Raw genomic sequence first — 22,950 nt, 5'->3', positions numbered from 1 at the left:
CTCGAGTTCTTACCCTGCCTTAGTCAGATCTGCCTTCAGACTGGAGAGGGCGGCAGCCGGTGATAAATTCCCTTTCTCCCATTCAATCTCAAGACTCCCTGAGCCAGTGAGGATATACTCACCACACACAGTTATCTGCACCGTGTTGCTTTTCTTGACCACCTTGCCAATTCCTGCGATGCAAGTATATGTCCCGCTGTCCCATGCTGAGACTTTCTTGGTGAAATTTTGAGCCTGCGACAGGATCGTGTCTTCCTTCTGGATGGTGAAGTTGGCTGGAGGTGCTCCTGGGACATTGCACCACAGGTCCAGGCTTTCACCCTGGTCCAGACGTATGGCAGAAGATTCCAGCTTTGGCTTGGAAAATAACTCTGAAAAGCCAGTGAGTGGAATGCAGTCAGATGTTTCTGGGCACCACTCCCAACGCCCCTTTGCAGAGTCCCCTGGCCCAGCTGCTTTTGACAGAATCAACTCCCAGCTTCCTACCAAAAGTTTTCCTTTGCTTCTCAAATACCCGATAATCACACAATTAAAGAGCTAGGGTTCGTTCTTCGCCTGGGGTCCCAGTGGCAGGTTTGCCTCCCATGTTAATCCAATTTACTTCACAGACGTGGATAAGAAAAGTTTTGCAACTTGTAATGCCGCAAGTAAGGATTCATGCATTCACCCATTTATTCGTTCACTCACACATTTTATTCCACAAGTATTTATTTCAGGCTACTTCTGTGCTGGGCACTTCACTTGGTATTGAAGAGACAGCAGTGAAAAAGAAACAGTCCTTGCCTTCCCATGACTTTGAAGTGCTTACATCTGGTGGGTGATTCAGACACCGTGTTTGCAGCAGAGCCCATGGGGGTGGGACACTGAACCTAGGCTCGGGGAATCAGGAAAGGACTCTTGGAGGAAGTCATCTAGGCAGAGGAAAAGAGTCATAGGCAGAGGGAACAGCATATGGAAGACCTGGCCGGAGGTTCAAGCACCTGAAATTTCAGTCGGCCTGAAACACAGTGGGAGTAGAAAAGACCAAAGGAAGGCCTGTAGGTCTTGAAAGACTTTGCAACCCCCCTAAAGAAGTGTGGACTACATCCTTGGAGCAATGGGAAGCATGGAGAGTCTGAGTCAAGGGAAGGGCATCAGATGTATGTTGTGGGGAGATGTCGGAAGGAGAATAAATGGGTTGGAGGGGCCCAGACTGGAAGCAGGGGTGGGGATGTAGTGCAGGCTTGAAGCAGGGTGACAATATGAGGTTGGGGAGAAGTGGCAGCTGGCCACCACCCCTTCAGCACTTCCCACGAAGAAGACTGAAGATGACACCTTATACCTCCTGAGGCCAAGCTGTTAGTCACAACATTCTACACCACTTTAAGGAGTTATTAGTACCCTAATTTAGGTTGGATGGTAACAGTAGTAAAGACTGAAGTTAACTTTTAAGGAGTTTTGTCATCTCCTTATTTAAATATTCCCAGAAATATATCAATATTTCATAGTTATGGTATATGTTTTTATTTTTAGCTACAGGAAAATTACTACTTGACTAATGTGAAGACTTGAATCCTTCATGTAAACCAATGTACCCTGACTTCATAGTTATGGTCCCTAATACAGAAGGACGGAATCACTAAATTCATGAGACTGTCTGCATGTTGAGAAAGGGACAGTCTCAAAGTCCCTCTTAAGAAAGCTTCTTGGGCTAGAGGTTTGAGAAGGCAACCAGGAATCAGGAAATCAAATCTATCTTTGGCTCTAAATTTACCTGCCATACAGATTTGGGGGATACAAACCAACACTGTCATTGTCATCATTGATATTACATTGCTATGGAAGTCATTTCCTTCATAATCCATTCACAGTGTCTTCCTAGTTTCCTTGACAGGGAATAAAATAAAGTGGTAACCCAATAATTAATCTATATTTCATTAAGGCACATTCCGTCCTTCCTTCTTTCTGGATAGTAAACATTGACTTATCTGTTTTCAGAGCACCATCAAAAGCTCTAGGTTAGGAATGGGGAAAAGGAACACAAGAAATTGATATCCCAAAATGCCTTACAATTTCACTGAGCAGATACTATAACATATTTTTTTTAAAGATTTAGGAAAAAAAATCCCAAAGCAACGACTCTACATTTAAAAATATGTAAACAAAAATGTAAAACATAGAAACCATCTTGCAAGATAGTTTACAATTAGGAATGAAACGTTAGGGAACAATCTGCTTGTAAAGGAGGTACTTGAAACAGATTGGCAGGATCATCACATGGACTAATAAAGATTAGTCTTTTATCCACTCATCAAACGAATAGATATTGAGTTCCTACAACGTGCTAGGGTCTGTGCTAAGTATCAACGATGTGAGACGAATTGAGCCGCAGACCTGGTCCTTCAAGAGCTCACACAAAGTGGTGAAGACACACGCTAAATCTCTGCAGTGACTGTTGACATCAAGACAGGAGCAGAGTGCACAGGGAACTGAGGTGTGACCATGGGACTCTGCCTGGAGGAGCCTGGAGGGAGGTTTTTCAATGTCCAAGGGGAAGGGGTATTCTGGGCTGAGTAGGGAGGGATGTCTGGAAGGGGGCAGGGTCCAGGTGAAGGACGGTGACCATGCAGGAGTTTAAGCCCACAAATAGTGATGTCAATTAGGGGCCATTTTAGGAGGGTTTCTCCTGTAGTTGGCTGAAGGATAAATTAGAACAGAGATGTTCAGGGACACCTCTGTGATAATCCTGGGGTGAGGGCCAGTGTTAGGGTGCGATTGTCAAAATGAGAAGCAGGACAGAGTTGAGGGACCTGGCAGCACTTGGTAACAGATTGGATCTGAAAAGGTGGACAGTGTGGAGGGAGGGTGGAAGAAACCCTTTTTCTATCCAAAGATCTATTACTGGTTCAATGATCTTTATGCTTACATTGTGAGCCTCCACTATTACTACAGAGAGCTATTTACAGTGAGGCTTGATGGCAACGGGGGTATGAAAAACCTGATACACAAGTGGGCCTGGGGGCATTTCCAAAGGAGCCAACCCAGTCACGCCAGGGCTGGCTGGCAAAACTGGGGGTGTTTGCCTGTCAGCCCTGGCGTGAGCAGGTCAACCCCATGTGCAAAGGCCAGAGCACAGGCTGAGGGCATGAGACGGGCAGGCTGAGCGTAACACTTGCTTTCCTGGGCCATGGAGACTGATCTACTGAATGACTTGTATACCTCATATGACTCAGACTTCTGGATGAGGGTGACTGGCTAAAACAATAGTCAGTATCTTAGGGTCCAATGATGCTTTATACTTTCTTAAAGTAGCCTGGACTGAGGGGTAAGGATGATGCTTTAATTAGTGAAGCAGTCCACATGTTTGTCGCTTGGTCCCTGTTGCTCTCACAGTAGTATGCCCATCTCTTTGTTGTCCTTGCTTGTTGTATTGCATTCTACTGATCTATTTATGTCCGTGAATGCTTCAAGGACAAAGCCTGACCTTAGGCAGCTCTCTAACCCCAGTAAGTTGCCCAACATACAGAAGGTGTTCAGTATATATTGAATTGAATTCTTTTCTTTGATGAAATAGTAGATGTCTTATCTGTGAAAAATATCATATGCCATCAAAATATTTGTCATTATCAATAATAAACTAAATTGCTAGTATACTACGGACCAACAGGATCGAACGCATATGCCAATCACCCAATTGGGTAGTTGGCAGCCCACCATGGCACTAGGAACCGTTACTGTGACTATACACTCAATGCTGAACACAGTAAATGAGTGAACAAATGAAGGAATGAATGAACAACTTTACCTGGGAACCAAGAAGTGCTGGCTCTCTCCAGCACTGAAACACTGAAACACTGTCATCCTATGTTCAATCATTCATCCAACAAATACATACTGAATTCTTACTATGTGCCATGCTTGGCTACGGGTGTTAACAATATAGAACTGCATAAAACAGGTAACGTTCCTGCCCTAACCAGCTTACACTCTAGTGCCTGAGTACACACAGTAAACAAGAAGAAGCAGAGTACATTTTTAGGGTGGGCGGGGGGTGGGTAATATAAAGAGAAGGAAAACCAGGTAAGAGGGGAAAGAGCCAAAGGAAACTTTGAAGTGCATGTGTTTGGTGGTCAAACAGGCCTGGGGATGACTCTAGTTCTGCCACTTGGTAACCCTGTAACCAGTGGGTGAGCTGCCCAACATCCCAGCCTCGGTTTCCATATCCATAAAACTGCAATCATGATACCTACACCTGACTGCATTGCTAGGAGCCTAAAATGAAAAGGTATGCAAACCAATCATACAGTGTTGAACAAAGGGGAATTGTTACTGGTAATTTTGAGTTTGCTAATGCTTTCTCGCTCAGGATTCTGTCATAAAACCCGTGTCTGGGATCTAGCATAGTGCTTGACACAGAGGGAAGATAAATGTGATCTGATAATGGAAACACTAGCTAACATTCACTGAATGCTCACTCGTATGAGGCTCTTTATGGCAATCATGTCATTTAGTCCTATAGGTGAGTTTTGTCTTTATCTTTATCTCATAGAGTTGTGGCAAGGAGAAGCTCAATAAGTCACCCAAGGTCATAGAAGTAGTGAGCAACAAGGCTGGGGTCCGATGCCTAAACCTGCACCCTCTATCACCACAGCCAACTGTTTACTCATTTTACATTGGCTTCCCCACGACTCCTCGCCTGAGTGCATTCATTCAGACAAACAGAAGTATCAGTCTCACTGGCCGTCCAGGAGCAGAAGTATCAGTGGCCGCCAGTCTCACTGGCCGCCAGGATTCCAGCACGGCTGCTTCTTGAGCCTGCCATATGCCGACGCCCTCCAGCAGCAGCCTTACCTGTTATGTTGACCATGATGCTGCTGACCTTGGATATCCGGCTGGTTTCCACTTTGCACGTGTAGTTGCCATTGTGCTCCACCATGGCCATCACTGAGTAGGTGGCCTCATTGCTGTGCCTGTTGTGCGCTACAATCACCTTATCCTTCTGGATTATAATTTCTGGAAACGCCGGGGCCATGTGCGTCACTTGAATGGTGCACTGAATGTGCAGTTGATCTCCTTCTGTGATCATTCCCTTGGGGCTGATGTGGAACTTGGGAATAGAGAAGGATTCTGCGAGAAGAGGACAAGCCAGTCAGACTCAGGTTCAAACCTGGGAGAGGAAAAGAGGCACTTCCTCCTTTTTTTCTGGCTCTTTTTGTTGCCAACCACAGTTTTCCTTATTAATTAAAAAAAATTCAACCTGTCTTCTCAAAAACCTTTGCCTCGGCTGCTCTGATGCTCTCTCCCATCTCGCTCATTCTTGCATCTTTAACCTTCTTCTCAACTAAAATTCTCTAACTTTCTTGGCCCTCCCAAAGGCTAAACCATCTTCTCTAGCTCTCATCTGCAGAACCTTTTTCAAATGACCTCAGAAATAACCACAGCAGTTAGGAACAGACTCTTCCCGCTGCCCGCCAAGGATTTTCCAGATTCCTCTCATACAGTTTCATGTAACTCTGGCATTTCAGCAGAAATAGTCCACAGCTTTCAAAAATGACAACAATGTGGACTGGGCTGCTTCATGAAAATGAATATTTAAATAACATGCAAAAAAAAGTGATTTCTAGTCTATTCTATTTCTTAAAGAAACAGAATGCTGGCTGTGACTGACTAAATTGATTTCGTGACTCACGCAATTTGAAAAACACTGTTTTAATGAAAAATGGGTCAAATACCAGGGCGTGGGATCTTCAGGACATAGTGAGGGAAGCAAGGCTAGGCTTTTGTTCCTGCCAAAAAAAATAGCAGAGCATAGAGAGTATACACGCAGATTACAACTGTGTAAAATACAGATAGAGATATTAAAAATGCCAAAAGATATACTCTGATTTCTCTTCGAAAATGCCAAAAGCAAATTTATAGTGATATAGCATTTTCATATTCATTTGTTTTTGTTTTGTTTTACTATAAAGTCATTTAAATCACAATAAAAAACTATCATTTCAAAAAATAGCCTGCTTTCCTGAGTAAAAGTCAGAAAAGAGAGGGTATCTTTTAGGACACTCAATAAGTGCCTACTGGGGTAGCTTAGTAATAACTGAAGGGCTTTTTTTTATACCCAAATTAATTCCAGATCTGCCAGAGATATAAATGCAGGAAAAAAAATATTAAATTAAACCACAGAAACAGTAAAAGAAAACATAGATGCATTTTTTCTTTAATAATCTTGGAGTATAGAGGAACTTTAGGTATGAATCCCAAAACTGAGATACCATAAGGAAAAAGGATGGATAAATTTGATTAACTAAAGATTAAAAGCTTCGGCATGGAAAAAATCATAAACACACTGACAAAAAGAAAAATATTTGCATAGAACCTGAGAAAGAGTTAAACCTTTCATTTATAAAGGACTCAAACAAATCAATAAGGAATAGTAAAAACGGGCAAATGTATGTGAACAGGAAGTTTATGGGGGGAAATATAATACACCAATAAACATAAAGAACATACTCAGCCTCATTAAAGACCAAAGAAAAACGAATCACAACAACACTATACATCACTGTGCCTCAATTAGACTGGCAAAAATAACGCAATGTTGACAATACTCAGTGTTGATAAGGGTGGTAAACGTTGCTTTTGATGGAACTGTTCAGCCGAGATCAGACGCACTTTGGCACAAAGCACTTTGGCACAAAGCACTTTTGTGCACTGAAATGCACAAAACATTTCAATGGATAATTTGACTCATAGGAATCAATCCCATTAATAATAATAAAATACTTGCAAACATACAAAGTTATAAGTACAAGTATGTCTGATGCAAGATTGTTTTAATAGCAAAAACTGAAAAAATATCTAAACATGCATCAATAGAAAATGTGGTGAATACATTATGGCCCATCCCTGTAACAGGATTCCAAGTTGCCACTAAAATGATGTAGAGCTATGTCTGATATGGAGAAAAGTTTACAACATATTAAGCTAAAAAAAGATTATAAAACAGTACGTTTAATAAGTCCTATTTTATGTTAAAACAAAGAAAAACAAAAACTCTATGTGTGTGCATGAACGTATAAGCAGAGTAAGCTTAGAGGACCACACAAGTGGTTTTCTCAGAGTTGTGATACTATGAGTGACTGTCACTTTATAGTGTACCATATTTCCCGAAAATTTAACCCACACTATGTATTCCGATCAGAAAAAGATCACATATATGTAACATTTATATATGTATGTAAGTATACATATATACACGTACATATTATATACATGCTTGTCAACATATATACACACACAATGGGCAGGGGTGGAGTAAGATGCCAAAGCAGAAGGTCATCTATGATGAACTTCAGGGCTCCTTAATATGTTGTAAACTTAATATGTTGTAAACTTTTCTCCATATCAGACATATTGAAACTACTCGAGGCCATCTGTGTTAGAATGTGCCTTTCCCTGCCTCTTCCCTGCTTCACAAGTCCTTCCCCCTCAGGTCCCTGGGGTCTGCTGGCTGCCTGTCTCAGAGCTCTCTCCTGGACACTCACACTCAGGCTTCCCTCTGCTGCCGCCTTTCTCTTCCAAGACCAGCTCTCAGGTCACCTAACTTGTTTCCAAAGTCTTGGTGATGGGGGTCGGGTAGCACGGGGGAGCTCCTTATCAAATGCGGGAGATGCGGGAGATCAAGGCTGAGGACCTGGCCCTCCCTCCTTCCTGATTTCCTCCAAACCCCACTTCTTGATGTCTGACCCACACTGGCTTAAAGCTGTGGTTTTCAAAGTGCAGGTCACACAGTGGATCGTTTCAGTGAGTTATGGCTGGAGTTAAAAAAAAAACCAAAACACTGAAATAGAATAGAAAATAGCACAATGCATCACATATTAAGGTTAAGTATTGTCTGTAAAACTTTCGTTTGGGAAATTTATGCATATATATGTGTGTATATATATGCATATGTATGTGTGTGTATATATATGTGTATACGCACACACACACACACACACACACATGTTTTAAACTGTGTCACAGTCAGAAAGTTTGAAAACTAGGGACTTAAAGTGATTGAAAACTATCTTGAGAACAGCAACCTGTAGGGAAGCCCCAGGCCCTTTCCAATCCTGGGCTCTTTCTCCCCATACTGACCCAGCAAGCCAGAAAGAATGAAAAAAAGCAAATCAGGACTGACCCCTCACGGTGACCAGCTCGCTCCTGGCGTGTTCAGAGGTCTCCACATTTTTCCCGGAAATAATGGTAGCTTGACATTGGAAGAATATCACACGGTCCTGTTCCTCGACTGTGAATTCCAGCATCACAAAATTCTTGTTCTGAGAAGTTTTTTCTCTTTTTTGCCTGACAGCTTTGATATCTAGTTCAAATTTTTCAATTGTGAAAAGTATTGGGGCCTTTTCCTCTGGGACAGAACAATTGACCATCACATTCCCACCTTCGATCGCCTCCTTCTTGTTCAGCGTCACTGTGGGACAGGACACTCCTTTGGGGAAAGAGACAGTCCATTAGAACCAGTTTGACCTAGTGGCACAGGCCTCTCGCAGCTGAGTCACGGTGGTTGACCTAACGGTTCTTTTCTTTTAGTCCCAGAATACCTGGGGCTACCTACCAGGTAATTATTGAGCACATAGGTGCCTAGCACTACAAAAGGTACCTGGAAAATTATAAAATATGTTTACGATGTGGTTGATGCTTTTGACATATAATACCACTGTCTTCCCAACTGATACAGTTAAAAACAAAACAAAACTTTATACTGTATTGAATGCAAGCCACAGAGCTAGGCTTGACTTTATATGTAATTCTCATACTAAATCTCCTGAGTGGGCATAAAACATAACATTATGCCCATTTTACAGATGAAAAAGGTGAAGTTCAGAATGGTTCAAGGCTCATCCAAAAGCTCATAGCATTTTCATGTCTTGTACTGTTTTATTCCTGACTTGCAGTCTTGGGAAATGCTTTCTGAGGGAATGAATGAACGAATGAATGAACGAACCCCTATATCTCTGAACCCAAATTTCCCACAGTGATTTCTCTCCTGTTTCTCTATCCCCATCCGTTTCTTCTTCTTCTTCTCATCTGTTTTATTTTGATCATTTATGAAGTGCCTTCTATGAGCCAGATTCTTTGTTCGAGGTACAAAAAGAGACCAAACACTATCTCTTTCCTCATGATTGCACAGTGCAGAAGAGAAGACAGATCTGTGAGAAATAGTTGCAACAAGTGAAAGCATAACTGCCATTTACTGAGAACTCATTATGTGCTGGTATTGGGCTAAGTACTTTGCCTACACGATATCTTTTAATCCTCTCAAAATTCCCTAAACTGGGTAATATTTTCTTCATTTCACTGACGAGAATGTTAAAGTTTAGAGAGGTTCAGGGACTTGCCCAGATTGGAATTCAGGCGGAATCACCGCAAAATTCAATGTCAACACTTGGTCCAATGGCCTTTTTACAAACACCAGTGAATGTAGAGAAAGCATAAGAGCTGTGAGGACCAGGACCCTGGGGGTGATCACTTTTGCTTGGGAAAGTGTCAGAGATCACTGAGTTGAATGTTAAAGGAGAAATCAGAGTTCGCGAGGAGATGAGATGAAGGGTATTCGCGGAAAGGGGACTGGCATGTGCAAAGGCAAGGAGGTGAGAAATAGCTTGGCATGTTTGCGGCATGTCTAATGCCTACATTTCAGGTTAGGAAAATTCCAGGCAGATGAGTGAAAAGAGTGACGGATGGGCCAGTAACTGGTCCAGTGCTACTTTGCATTCAATTACTGTTCTGGCTATTGCATGCGTTAGCTTTATCTGCTTGAGCTACGTTCAATTCCAGGGACTCACCTTTCACGAACACCTCGTACTCCGTAGTGGTTTTCTCCTTGTTGTTCAGAATCACAGTGCATCTGTATATCCCTGCGTTGTAGACCCGGGCCTGGGGAATGAAATGACTCTCTGCACTCTTCATGGAGGAGACATTGTGAAACAGCACGTCATCCTTATAGAAGAGAATCCAGTGCTGAGGCATGGTGTGCGAGGTGGTGCTGATATCCACGATGCACGTCAGGGTCAGGTTCTCCCCATTTTGCACCGTCTGTGCTGGCAGGATTTCCATGTGGATGCTGTTGATGGTGAAGGCTAAATGCCAAGAGAAGGAGGGCAGACACATCTGTTATCTCAGAAACAACATTGTCCTGGTGATCTGGTTTTATCACATCCTGCACAGTATAGTGTCCAGGGGTCCCAAATGCCTACAGGGGCCAGGCAGGTAATCACTCTGGGTAGTGGGTCAAGCACGAGGCAGTTGGTACTAAGCTGCTCATATTCCCACCAAGATGAGGTGGTGGTCTTCAGAGTGTGACAATTAAACATGTCCATAGATATGCACAGCCTGTAAGCTGCCACATCATGGCCCCTAGAAGAAGCATAGGATTCAGGCAGACAAGCATTCAAGTCCCCGTTCATCACTCACTGTGTGATGTTGGATAACTGACCTCCCCATGCTCTGCTTCCTCATCTGTAAGATGGGGCAGTAATATATACTTAGGAGGTTATTGCAAGACTCACAGGAGAGGAGCAGGAAAGCACCCAGTACAGTGCCTGGCATACAGTAACTGTTTCATAAATGACAGCTATCACCATTCTGAAATCAGGAGTCACACCCAGGAAATTTCCTTCCTCATCCAGGCCTGAAGGAATTAGCACAGTCCTAGCTGGCATTTTCTAGCTGATGAACTCAAAGAGTCCTCGCCAGATGGGTGAAGACTTGAAACCACTTCTGAGGCAGCCACTTGCAGCCCCCATCCCCATCTGCCATTGAGAAGCAAAGAGCACAGGTTCTCCTCTACCGATGAGGGGACTCTCTGGTCAGCCCCCAGAGTAGCTATGATACCCAATTAGCTACCCAACCTCTGCCAGAAACCAGGTACCAGTTCAACTAGTCAAATGCATCATTTCTGGCCCATGTCATCCAGCATCTAATATCCAGCAATCATAGACTATCAACAGACTAGAGATCGCATTTTGAAACTTATTTAAAGTGGTGGGCCGATGGGAAGATGAATAGCTTAGAACTAGATGCTCTCTAGCTATTTAATAAGTATTTTTGTCTGTTGGTTGGTTGGCAATAGGACATTGCTCTGAAAATTTTCCAGGCTAGAAGGTTCTAGACCATGTTCATCGATCAAGACTTTTGTCCAAGCTTCAGGGCAGGTCTGTCTTTTGAGGATCCTCTTGGTCCTGCCCATAGGTCCTTCTACAGCCTACCTGGTTATGCTCCTTGATGCCCCTCAAAGTACCTCAGCTCTACCTTCCCTGTGGTTTATCACCTGAGCACATGGACTCAGACTTGATCAGCACTGTAAAATATTCACTCTCCAAACTCCTGTCACGAAAACAGCCTCAAACATCTCACTGTCTATATATGGCTAGAAAAAATGAACAACATGTGAGGAATTTGGGGGGAAATGTACCCAAAGTCCATGACCTTAAAATCAGGTATAGCCTCTCAAAACCTCGAAACTCCTACATATGTCCCCCATAAACCTCCACCATGCCTGTTCTCAAGAAAGCTACTCATTTGGCTTCAGGACCTAGGGTTGAAAGCTATTGTATCTGGTATGCTTTGTTAGTCTCCTGTCTCAACTATGAAGTGTGAATAAAACAATCACAAGATATTAAATATTTATTTAAAGTTTTGAGTGGACAGTGCAGTCAAATGTTTCAAAACCCCCAAAGGTAGATGATACGGTGTCTTTGAGAAAACTCCAAAGAGCCTACTGACAAATTATCTCAAATAATGCAAATCTTAAAAGGCAGATGGACCTAAGGTTAATAAAAAAAAAAAAAAAGCAGGATAGTGGTCACTTCTGAAGGGAAGAGAGAGAGAAGACTGGGTGGAGCACACAAGGAGATACAGGTATAGGTAATGTTCTAATTCTTGGGTTGAGTGGTGGAGTCCTGTGAATTCGTTATGTTATTAAAAACACACATATAAATAAAACAAAAGGCAATTATGTAAGGATCAAGGATGAGAGTGTACTATGAACCAAGGATTATTATGATCAATCCAATTCTGTATACTTGAAGTCCAAAAAAGAAAAAATATAGAAAAAATATAGCATAAAGTCTCTTCTCTATTCCTGTTCCCATCCACCCAGTTCCCACCTCCCCTTGCAGAAGTAACCACTGATTTTAGTTTTTTGTGTATCTTTTTAGTTAGTCTTTATGCATCTATAAGCAAATTCAAAGATAAGTCTTATTTACTCCTCCCTCCTCTTTTACACAAGATGTTACTCTCCATATACAGACAGCTCCAAGCAAGGACCTCACTCAAAGTTTATGTGGCCCATGAGGACTTCAGAGTCCAGAGATGGTGTGGGACAATGGACACCAGGTGTTGTTCAAGCAAAATAGTGTCACATGGTTTAGGCAAGGCTCCTAAAAGTTCGATTCTCATCAGATACTTTGTTAAGAGAAAAATATTCATAGGCTGCGCCTGATTAATGTATATTTATTGAGCCTCCTAGATATTCTAAATCTCCTTATTTTTAGACAAAGGAAGATCTCCAGAAATTTGTGTGCTTGGGCCATCTTGCCATGGTCCCTCATTGAATTATATTAAACAATACATAATTTTTATAAGTGGTCTCAAGTCAGTTTTCAAATAAGAAAAGGTACAGCTAGCTAGCTGGCCAGAGACATTGGTAAAAACTGTCTTTTCCTCTTTTAACAAAGTCAAACTTTTTCCCAGCAATTTAGAATTTAATTTGTCTATAATGTCTCAGGTTTTTAAATGAATCCAACAGTCCACACCTGTCCCTTTCTTCTGAGCAATTACTTTGACAAAAAAAAAAATGGCATCCCATCAGTCCATGAGATGAAACAAAGTGAGGGTTTAAATTCAAGTCATTTCCCACAGCATTAGTCTTTAGAACTCCCTTTTCCATTTTTCTCTATTCCTGTCAGCTGAGGAGCCCCCTGGGTGAGCTCTCAGTGCAGAAGATCCTTTGGACCATATTTAATTTTCCATTGATTAAAATGGTCCCTTCCCAGGCAGGGGCAGGCAGGTCTCACTACCCCTCCCTCATTTTCAGCCAGGCTGTTTCTATCAGAAGATAGTAGAGAGCAAAAGTCTGGCGCCAGACTGTCTGGGCCAAGTTCCCTGCTGAGACTCACAAACTGTGTGGCTTTAGGCAACTTAGTGCGCTTCTTCGAGCCTCAGTTTGCTTATCCATACAACGGACATAATAATCGTGAGTGAACATGGGAAGCTGAGTGTAAGTACTTGAGGTACAGTTGCTGGCACAAGTGAAGAGCTTGAGAAATGTTAGCTAGATTCTGTCAGTCATGGATATAAAACCAATTCTTGTGTCTCGAGGTCGCTAAAGCTCTATCTCAATTACATATTTCTAGAGAATTTTTTCAAAAGAAAACCATTTTTTTTTTTAATTTCCCAGGTCTAGTATAGCAACTTCTCCAGACGCCCAGTGTTAGTCATCCACCGTGTTAGGCTACTTTGCTCGCATCATCCTGAATGAAAAGCGTACCTATGGCAGGCGATGCCTCAGACTGGACATGGAGCTGGGTACAGCAAGAAAGCGAGTCAGGCACACCCGGGTTCAAACCCACAGCCATTAGCTGGGTGATGCTGGGAGTTCTTTACCCCTCAGGGCTACCACTTCTACAAAATGGGAACACTAATACCTGCCTTCTCTGGTATTTTAATTTCGAACAATGATGAACCGAGGTGTCTGAGAGCACTGAAGGGGCGGAGCATGTGCCGCTCAATGCCTGGCCCCTGGTTCACACGCCATTCCCTTCCCGCTTCCTTACACCATTCCTGCAGCAGACATTCAAGTGGGCTTCTCTGTGTCAGGCACCGCACCCAACACTGGGGGGTTCAGAGAAGAGTGAGACTGGCACATTTTCTGCACCCCTGGAGCTCACAATCTGCATTTTACAATTCTTCCCTACTCCAGGCCCTCCGATCTGACCAGGCCTCATTCGTTTCCTCTTTATAGGAGCCCTGCCACTTTTTAACAATTTTAATGCCCACTTGGGTGAAGCATCAGCTGGCGTTTTTTAGAGAGGATGATATCCATCAGCATGGGGCACTTCTACCATCTTGCTTTTCTAAGCAGCTCTAACACACATCTCCTTAATAAGTTAACTCAACGTGTTCACTCAACTTAATAGGCTAACTTCACACGTCCTTGGCCAGCTGGAACAGACAAGGAAGACAAAAGGAGGGCAGGACAGAAGAAGGAAAAGCATTTTATGAAATTTTTCAAGATAAGAATCTAGCTCTATGGCTCGACACAAAACCTTAACAAAAACAGCGGCCAGCAGGGCCCATGCAGTGGCCGCCTTCGAGGGGGCACCAGTGAGCCTTGCCTTCTTCTGGCAGTCACACCCACTTGCGGTCCCCTTCCACATCATACCAGGGTTGGTCTTGTAACCAAGAAAATACTGCAGAAGGGCTGGTATGTCGCTTCTGAGGTTAGGTTACAAAAGACATTGCAACTTCTGTCTGGGGTCACACACTCTGGGCAAAGCCAGGTGCCCTGTCACGAGCATCCCTATGGAGAAGCCCACGTGGCAAGGAACAGCCACAGAAGTGAGCTTAAAAGCAGATCCCCCATTTCAGACTAACCTTCGGATAATCATAACCCCTGACTGACATTTTATCTGCAATCTCCTGACAGATCCTGAACCAGAACCACCCAACTAAGCCACACCCAGATTCCTGATCCTCAGAAACTGTGCGAGATAATAAATTGTTGTCTTAAGCCACTATGTTAGGGATCATTTGTTAAGCAGCAATAGATAACAAACATACCACCCAACCGATCTTCAAAAACCTCTACCTGATTATTAAGTTAATACAGAAAATGGAAAACATCCTCTTTGTGTCCAGGAATAGCCAAGTTGGAATACTGTGTGTTCATAGAATACAGTGATTGTTCACAGCCTGGGCTACCTGGGCCCCTTGGAGCTTCATGGATGGCTGTTAGGTGACCCATGAACCTCCTCTGATGATGTGCAAATGTGGATTTTTCTGGAGAGAGGATCCAAAGCTCTCCTTATAGAACCCAAAAGGTTCAGAACTGTCATGATCAAAGAATCATGGGCTGCAAAACAGCCCAAAGAGGTCAGATCTTTTCAACCTGGGGGGACGAAGGCTGATGGAGGAGGATTCAAAGTAACGAAGTCACCACAGCACAGATAGTGCACCCAGGGGCCACAGTGCCAAATCCCCAAACCCCAAACGAAGGGGCCTGCTCCCCTCTACCTCGAGCCTCCAGTCAGCGGATGCCAATGCTCCCTCGGAAGATGAGGCATTCTGCCTCAGCCGGCCACTTGGCCCTCAACCTGGAAATGACTCAGAAAGCAAGGTGGGGTGGGGGAGGGGGGAGAAGGAAGAACCACCCGCTATTGTCAGGAAAATTACAGGGAGCCACGAGGCATGGAGTCCCCGCTGATGCTGGCCTATCTTCTCCTTTGAATCTCAAGCATCTCCAAGTTCAGTCTGAGTCCCCTTCAATGAGACATTTATTGAGCACCTGTGCCAGGTGCTGGGCTTACAAGGTGAATACGAAATCATCCCTGCTGTCTTAGACTGTGCAGGCTGATGAGGACCCAGATGACTGGGGTACAGTGATGGAGATACCAAGAGGAAGGGCCCAGGAGAGGCCCAGGAAAGTCTGAAGGAAGTGACCCCTGAACTGAGCCTTGGACCAGGCCAAGAACAGGGGTGATCCAGGCAGGAGAACAACATGTACCAGGGTACAGGGCATGAGAAATCAAAGCATCTGGGCACAGTTACAGGAACCAGAGTGTGGGGCCGGAGGGGCCAGGTGGGAAGTGCCAGAACAGAGGGCCTTGCCTGCTGTGCTGACAAGATGGTCTCTACCCTGAGGATCTTTATCCTGAGGGGAGTGACGGGATGACACTGGAACTTTAGAAATATCACTGTGGGCTGGAAGAAGAGACCAGAGGCTTACAAACAGCTTGGATAGGGGTTCGGGTGATAGCTGATGAGGTCTGAGCCAGGGCAGGCGCAGTGGGAATGAAGGGGCGGACTTGGGAAATATTTAGTGGACACGAAAGGGCTTATTTGGGGATGTGACGAAAAGGTTCTGGAATTAGCAGTGGTGATGTTTGCACAACATTATGAATGTACTAAATATCATTAATAATAAATAAATTTTACGTTATAGGTATTTTTTTTATAATAGATTAGGTATCCAGGAGGATACAGGTGCCACCAAGTAAAATAGAGAATGCCAGTAAAAAATAAGGGTGAAAAAAAGTCATGGTGAGAGGCCTGAGAGGTGACGAGGAGGAGATGTCACCTACTGGCCGCACACCATGCTCAGGGGAGAGGCCAGGGCTCAGCTGGACCAGGGAAGTATGTGGAGGTGTAGAAAGAGGGTACGACCAGGGAGCCTGCAGAGACCAGGGGAGGCAGGGAGTTCAGACCCCAGAAAGTCCGTGTGTCCCCTGAGGAAAGGAGGCGGGCTTGTCAGGGATATAAGAGAACACCAGGGAAGAGGGTCTAGGAGGCCAAGGAAGGAGGCTTCGTGCAAAGGCAGCACAGGGCCACAAAGCTAAGGGCTAGCCTGTTCATGGCACCTGGCATTGGGAGGTCCATGAGAGGATTCCAGTGGGGGCCACGGCCAGACTGCTGAGTGAGGGATGACGGAGAGGCAGGGAAGCAGAGACAGTGAGTATAAACCAGCCTTCGGAGAAGTTTGACTAAGGAAGGGAGTGGATAGATAGAAGACACAAGATAAATGGAGGGGGTGGGTTGTGTGTGATTTTTCTTTTTCCAAAAAAAAAACAACAAAAGCTACCAATCTTGTCTATAGACTGAGGGGAAAGAGCCAGAAAGTGGGGGCACGGCAGGGAAGATATTAAAAGTGGGGTGAAAGCTAAATAAATGATAGAGTGAGATCCTGGGGGGCAATGTGAGAGCTGGGCTCAGGGCCCAGGTGGACAGGCTGGCCTGGTCAGCACAGAGGCAGACATCTCTGAAGCAGAGGGAAGCTGGGAGGATGGGTGGGGAGGCAGATAAGCCTGAAGCCAGGGCAGGGCGGGAAGTTAAGGGAGTGCCCTCCAGACAACACTGTTTTCTAGGTGAAGATGGAGCTGAGGTCATCTCCTGAGGAGACAGGCAGGCTGCGGGGTGAAGGCCTGAGATAAAGGAGTGGGAAAGGCTAGGGCTGATCGAGCACCTCAGCCACAGAGAACAGGCCATGTGAAGAAAGCACATAGGCCACGCGTATCAAACGCGCTGTCAGTGTGGTCTGGGTGACCTAAGGAACAGGAGACCTGGATCCTTGCTCCCACGCTGCTAACACCAAGGGTCGACCATTAACAAATACCTTATGGCCTCCGGGCCTCAGTTTCCTCAAGTATAAAACAAAGCGGAGGCCCGAGGAAGCAGTGGGAGAGTCTCCTGCTCTAAGTCCTACAGTTGCAAGGTCTTTCCTGAAGGTACAAAGACCTTTTTCTAGGAACCCTCGAAAGGGAGCGATTTACTTGCATCTGAGGTAGGGAAGGAGATGGGAGAGACTGGAGGTCCCGGGAAACAGGATGCGGACAGCGAGATACAGAAGCCCAAAAGCATGCGTGTGTTGGCAGGGTGTGGTCTGGACGGAAGCTAGAGGTGGTGGGCCGGAGTGGACAGACGGTGGTGTGGTGTGGTGCAGGAGCTGGGAAGTTGGCAGGACCAGGACCGCAGAGAATAATCCGTTATTTATTAACCGCCACATGCCGGGCAGGCCAGTCGCCTCCTTTGATCTAACCTCATCCTCACACTGACTCTGCGACTGATTCTCTTATCATCCCCACTTTACAGACCGGAAAAAGAGCTCAGAGAGGCAAAGTCAAAGTAGCTTTAAAGAGCGGAGTCAGGCCTGTGGCACCGGACAGATAGGCGGGTTTTGGACAGTGGAGGTTCTCGTGCTGATTCCCTGCCAACTGGCTCTTGCTTGGACAAGTTGGTTATTTCTCTGAGGTGCAAAGACATCGTCAGTTAATTGATATAATTACGATGATGATGGAAATCCATGGATTGTCACAGGGATCAAATGCCTGCCAAAGCCCATGGGCAGTTGACCTGGAGACCTGCAGACTGGCTTTGCTAGTAGCCCCATTAGCCCTCCCCATCCTGGAGCCACTATTCCAAGCCCTGGCTCAATGAACCAGCATCATCCCCATCCTGGAGCCACTATTCCAAGCCCTGGCTCAATGAACCAGCATCATCCACATATATCATCTCCAAAGAGCTGTACAGCTGTCTGCAACCCAGTCACCTCCATCCTTTGCCAACTGAAGTGACCGCTGACAAGGGAATCCTGTTCTGTGGGCTCTCCCTCTATTAAGCCCCCGGACCCAGCCAAACCCCCTCTTTCGCATGGTCCCAGATAAAGCAAAATAAAACCTACTATCTTAAAGACTCAAAATTAGCTCTAAAGTGGATGATAAAGCAAACTTCAACGATAGGCAGAAGTCCCCTTTCCTGCCAAAAACATAAAATATTGCAGGTATAACTGTAGCCTCATGGGTAGATGGGAGATGAAATTCAACATCTGTTTTAGCTCATTTAGGAGAAAAATGTCATAACAACAATTTAAACTATCTTCTGTCTTCATGACCCTAACAAATTGATTGTATTTCATTTGTGAATAAAAAGATTGGGGATAGGGTAGAATATGAAAAATGAGAACTATATGGTAGAACGACAAAAAGAAATTATGGAATCACTCACTTTTTTTTTTTTCCCCACGTCCCCAATTCTAACATAGAACATACTGATTAGAATTTGGCTTAGAACGATCTCCTAAAAATGCCCGAAAGCAATACACTTTAGCTCTCGATTGGAACATTTTTTTCCTCAATTGTTATAAACATTAACCCAAGCAATTTGACAGGAGTTTTAAGCATCACAGAAAGACACAGTGAGGCTACATAGAAACTTTACAACTTACAGTTTTCTTGACCTTCAAGGCTTGAACCTGGAAAATACAGAAGAAATATGTTGATTTCATGAGCTTCAATTCTTGTGACGTTTAAGTGAGGTGGGAAGAGAGTAAAACTCACAGAGCAGAAGTGTCAGCAGGACTCTGAGCCACATCGTGCTCCCTTGGACCCACTCTGGCTGCATCCTGAGAGTGAAGACTTCAGACAGTTAGTTCTGCCTTCGGGCCAAGCCCCTGGGCCAGAAGACACTTCCCAGGCACCACAAATGAGAAACCTGCCCTGTGAAAAGCAAGAAATACCGCTCTGGTAACTCCTAGTGCAGCAGAGAGCAGCTCTGGTGCTGGTCAGGTAATGGCAGCCATTGCTGGAAACAGAAACAATGCATGGGCTGGTCTGATAGTTCCTCAGGAAATGACTGGTCTTCCTGAGGGGCCACTGAATGCAGCTGCTTTGTTTAATTTTTTAGGCGGGGGGAAAAGGCACAAGTGACATTTGCCTCATCATTCCCGACCTTCCTGTCTCGCCTGGGTTTGGGGCCCCTTCTCATGGCAGGGTGAGAAGGTTCTTCCCTCTCTCCAACCTCCACCCTTGGCTTCTCTCCTTGGACACTCAGTAACATCCCTCTGCTTTTCCTTCTCCCCCAAGAGGGGCTCTTTCCACACAGCATAAGTCTGGACCTCCTACCTTTCCTGGCCAGGCCGAGGAACACGGCTCACTTTTTCAGATTATAGGTTCATTAGTGAGATGTAACTGAGCAAAAACTTCACTTCTTTAAAATGATGTGTGGCAGCAGCCATCTTGTACTCCGGTTCCATCCTAGCGCAGTTCAGGTGTTCTGAAGCCATTTTTTTTTTTTTTTTTTTACCTTCTGAGCTTTCCAACTTTACTGTGCACGCTCACTTTCCATTTTCTGTTGTTTGTGTTTGTTGACAAGTCCACCTTAAGGGGCACCCTTGAAGAGGATCTCAGGCCTCTCAGAGACAATGAAATGCATCCTATGATTGATTATAAATTAATTTTTAAATGGCTTTAAAGGAATTCTTACAGCATACAAAGCTTTGGCCATCTGAGCAAAACCTTAACTTGGTCCATCTACCAAAACATAATTTGGATCAAGTTTTTCCTCTGAGTTTGCGTTATACCTGTGACATAAAAGCTAGAATTCAGAAACTCTTAATGAGTATTTTCATTTTCATGGCAATGTGATTATTTGTGTTAGTTCAGTAAGAATCTGTTCTCTTTATAACAGGACATAATTGGAAAGTGGTTTTTATTAACAAGGCTTTGACTGACATGTCATGTTTGAGAGAGAGATGCAGAGACTTGGACATGACGAGACAGCTTTAAGCAATTAATATTGACTTATGGAAGCCAATAAAAGCCCTTGGAGATATTGGCCTAGTACTCTGCTTACATGATTATGATTCCCAGTAGCTTTTACCATGTGAGTAAATAATGTCTCTTCTTGGAAGGTGTAGAAACCTCGAGATAGTCTGGAGATCTCAGGAAGAGAGGAACTGACCCAAAACCTATATTACAGGCAACCTTTGATGGCAAGTCTTTGCTTTGGCTTTTCTGGCCCCGATAGGCATTTTAAGTTCAATCTGAAGATTCTTTATGAAAGATTGCAACAAAGCATATTTAAAAGTGCCCATATGGTTAATTAACATTCTTGCTGGACTTATACAAATAACCAGGCCAAGTTTATTGAAAGTAGACTTATTTTGCAAATAAATTAGTCTTAATTTGGCTATCTTTGGTAAAAATAGGGGCGATTAGAGAGAAAAAATTATGTTCCAATAGAAACTATAATATACTTTTGCGGATATTAGATTCTAGTGCTATTCATTTTCTTTTGGGTTTTGTTTTGTATTCCACTTTGTAAACTGGACTGGATTCCGAATTATTCTCGTTTCCTCCAATATCTGCCTGTGACTCCAAACATGTTTCCAATCTTTCTCTCATCCTCTGACTAGGAATCACTGAGAACTCAAACTGCCTTTTTCCAAAGCCAGGCAAACTAAAGATGAGCAATTTGATATAAAATTCAGAAAATCACAACAGCTCATACTTAAACAATCTCAGTGACCAATGCTGTGTAAGCCACGCAGTTTACCTTAGCACCTAATGACAACGTCAGGGACATTTCAAACTACAAAAGATGCTTCCAGCCTTACACCTAGAAATCTTGACTGATAGCCTTACAAACTCAGAAGCTAGTTTATAATTTGCTCTGATAATTAACCTTTGTTTTCCTTTTGTCTTCACAGACATATCTCTTATTAAATACCCGATATTATGACATTTAACCTGTACAGTCAGCCATTTGGCCTATTCTACTGCTCAAGCTCTAAGACTCCAACAGACCACCTTACAAGAGTCCTTAGCATGTGGGTCTTAGACAATAGGATTGCATTAGATTACTTGCTGGCAAAACAAGGAAGAGTCTATGCAGCAGCTAATATAACATGCTACACCTACATTAACACCTCTGGGGAAGTTGAGTCTCAGATAAATAGAATTATGCATAAGATTACTTAGCTATAAGACATGAGAAAACCTGTTAGGTGCCTTTTCCTGGCTACATTCTGGAATGGGAGGCCTCTTTCGTGGGTTATTTACACAGATACATTATATTGATAATCCTTATCAAATTGTTTTCTGTTAGAGACTGTATATTTTTGGCTAAAAAAATCTCATCTTTAAGACTAAAAACAGCACTCCCAAGGGAAAAAAAAAAACAAACATTATGGTAGTACAGAGTATTCATGGTAAACTGGAAACTATAATAATAGTTTCAACTGAATGTAAGACAATTTCATTTCTCTAAGCCCCGAACTCTGCCCCTTTTCAGCAAGAAGCAGCCATAGGAGTCCTCGTTCCTATCTCTAGATTGAAAAATGACCACAAAAAGGGAAAAATTGTAAGCACGCAAACATTTTGCTTTCTTAAATTGACTTTTTTCTTCCTCCTTGATACAAACTGGCCATTTAGTCTAACAGCACTATGACTCACTTGCCTCTCTTCTTTCCTACCCTTCCGCTTTGCACAGACTGCATTAGAGCATCAGCTTCTGCTCATCATCAAACGGTCTTAGGAACAAAGCCTCACGTCTGTTGACCACAGAAACAGAGTGTAGTCAAAAGAACATCTTGACTTCAGTTGTGTTTCAGCTCCAGACCCATGGAAATGAAATGATCCTACCAGCCACATTCCCTTGAAACCAGATAGAACGAAGCCATGACATTAGGATTTAATGCAGTGATTGACTGTTCCCAACCTTAGCCCCAACCAATCAGTAGAGCCCACGACCCCAACTCCCTTAACTACCTTGACTAATGATCTTTCCCTTACAGAACTTATCCCCCAGAGGCCACTGGAAAGCCAGGTCTTTGAGCACCAGCTCACCTGTTTCCAGGCTCAGCGCCATTTCCTTTACTTACTTGGCGGCAAACCCCTGTTGGTATCTCATTTGGCTTTGATGCTTGCAGGCAAATTAACTCCCTTTAATTTGATAACATAATGGCTTCCCATTGCCCTCTGGAAAAAGTCAGTTTACAATCCTTCACGATCCAGTCCTTGCTTACCTCTCAAGCCTGGTCTCTGTGGCTGAACAAGGAGTTCTACATAAAGTAACCTCACAGGGTGATCTGATCATAAGTTCCTAACTCAGTTGGGCTGGTCGTGGTGGATAGTCATACCCCAGGCATATAACTTTTGTAGTAAAAGGTCTTTCTTTGCCTCAAGCAAGCCCTGTCTACTATTTTTGTGCATCTAGATCATCATACTTTTGAACATACAGGTAACCATCCTCAAGAGAGCACATGACCCTGTTCACTATCCTGTAATCCAATCCCTGCATTGCTTTCTCCCACCTTCATGAAATCTTCCTTACATTCCTTCCTTAATTTCAAATGCATAACAGAAAACTGCAAAACTGTCATTCTCCAGAGCACTTGAGATCTTACTTCCTACCAATTGTCCT

General features: G+C 43.8%; 1 protein-coding gene across 2 annotated transcripts in view; it reads right to left on the bottom strand.

Annotated features, from left to right (window-relative positions):
• PECAM1 (platelet and endothelial cell adhesion molecule 1) overlaps positions 1 to 19,305 on the bottom strand; it is a 51,390-nt gene extending 32,085 nt beyond the window's left edge. For both annotated transcript variants that reach the window (XM_006912303.3, XM_006912304.3), the window contains exons 1-6: positions 19,086 to 19,305; positions 18,974 to 19,000; positions 9,822 to 10,115; positions 8,159 to 8,464; positions 4,831 to 5,106; positions 123 to 371 (exon numbers count right to left, since the gene is read on the bottom strand). In XM_006912303.3, coding sequence (XP_006912365.1) covers positions 123 to 371; positions 4,831 to 5,106; positions 8,159 to 8,464; positions 9,822 to 10,115; positions 18,974 to 19,000; positions 19,086 to 19,149 — 1,216 coding nt within the window. In that variant the 5' untranslated portion in view covers positions 19,150 to 19,305. The remainder of the gene's footprint in view (positions 1 to 122; positions 372 to 4,830; positions 5,107 to 8,158; positions 8,465 to 9,821; positions 10,116 to 18,973; positions 19,001 to 19,085) is intronic.
• Between the last annotated feature and the right edge of the window lie 3,645 nt (positions 19,306 to 22,950).

The sequence above is a fragment of the Pteropus alecto genome, unplaced genomic scaffold (genome assembly GCF_000325575.1).
Source record: "Pteropus alecto unplaced genomic scaffold, ASM32557v1 scaffold134, whole genome shotgun sequence".
NCBI lineage: Eukaryota > Metazoa > Chordata > Mammalia > Chiroptera > Pteropodidae > Pteropus > Pteropus alecto.
Note: the sequence above shows the minus strand (reverse complement) of the source record. Positions and strands in the feature narration are given on the sequence as shown.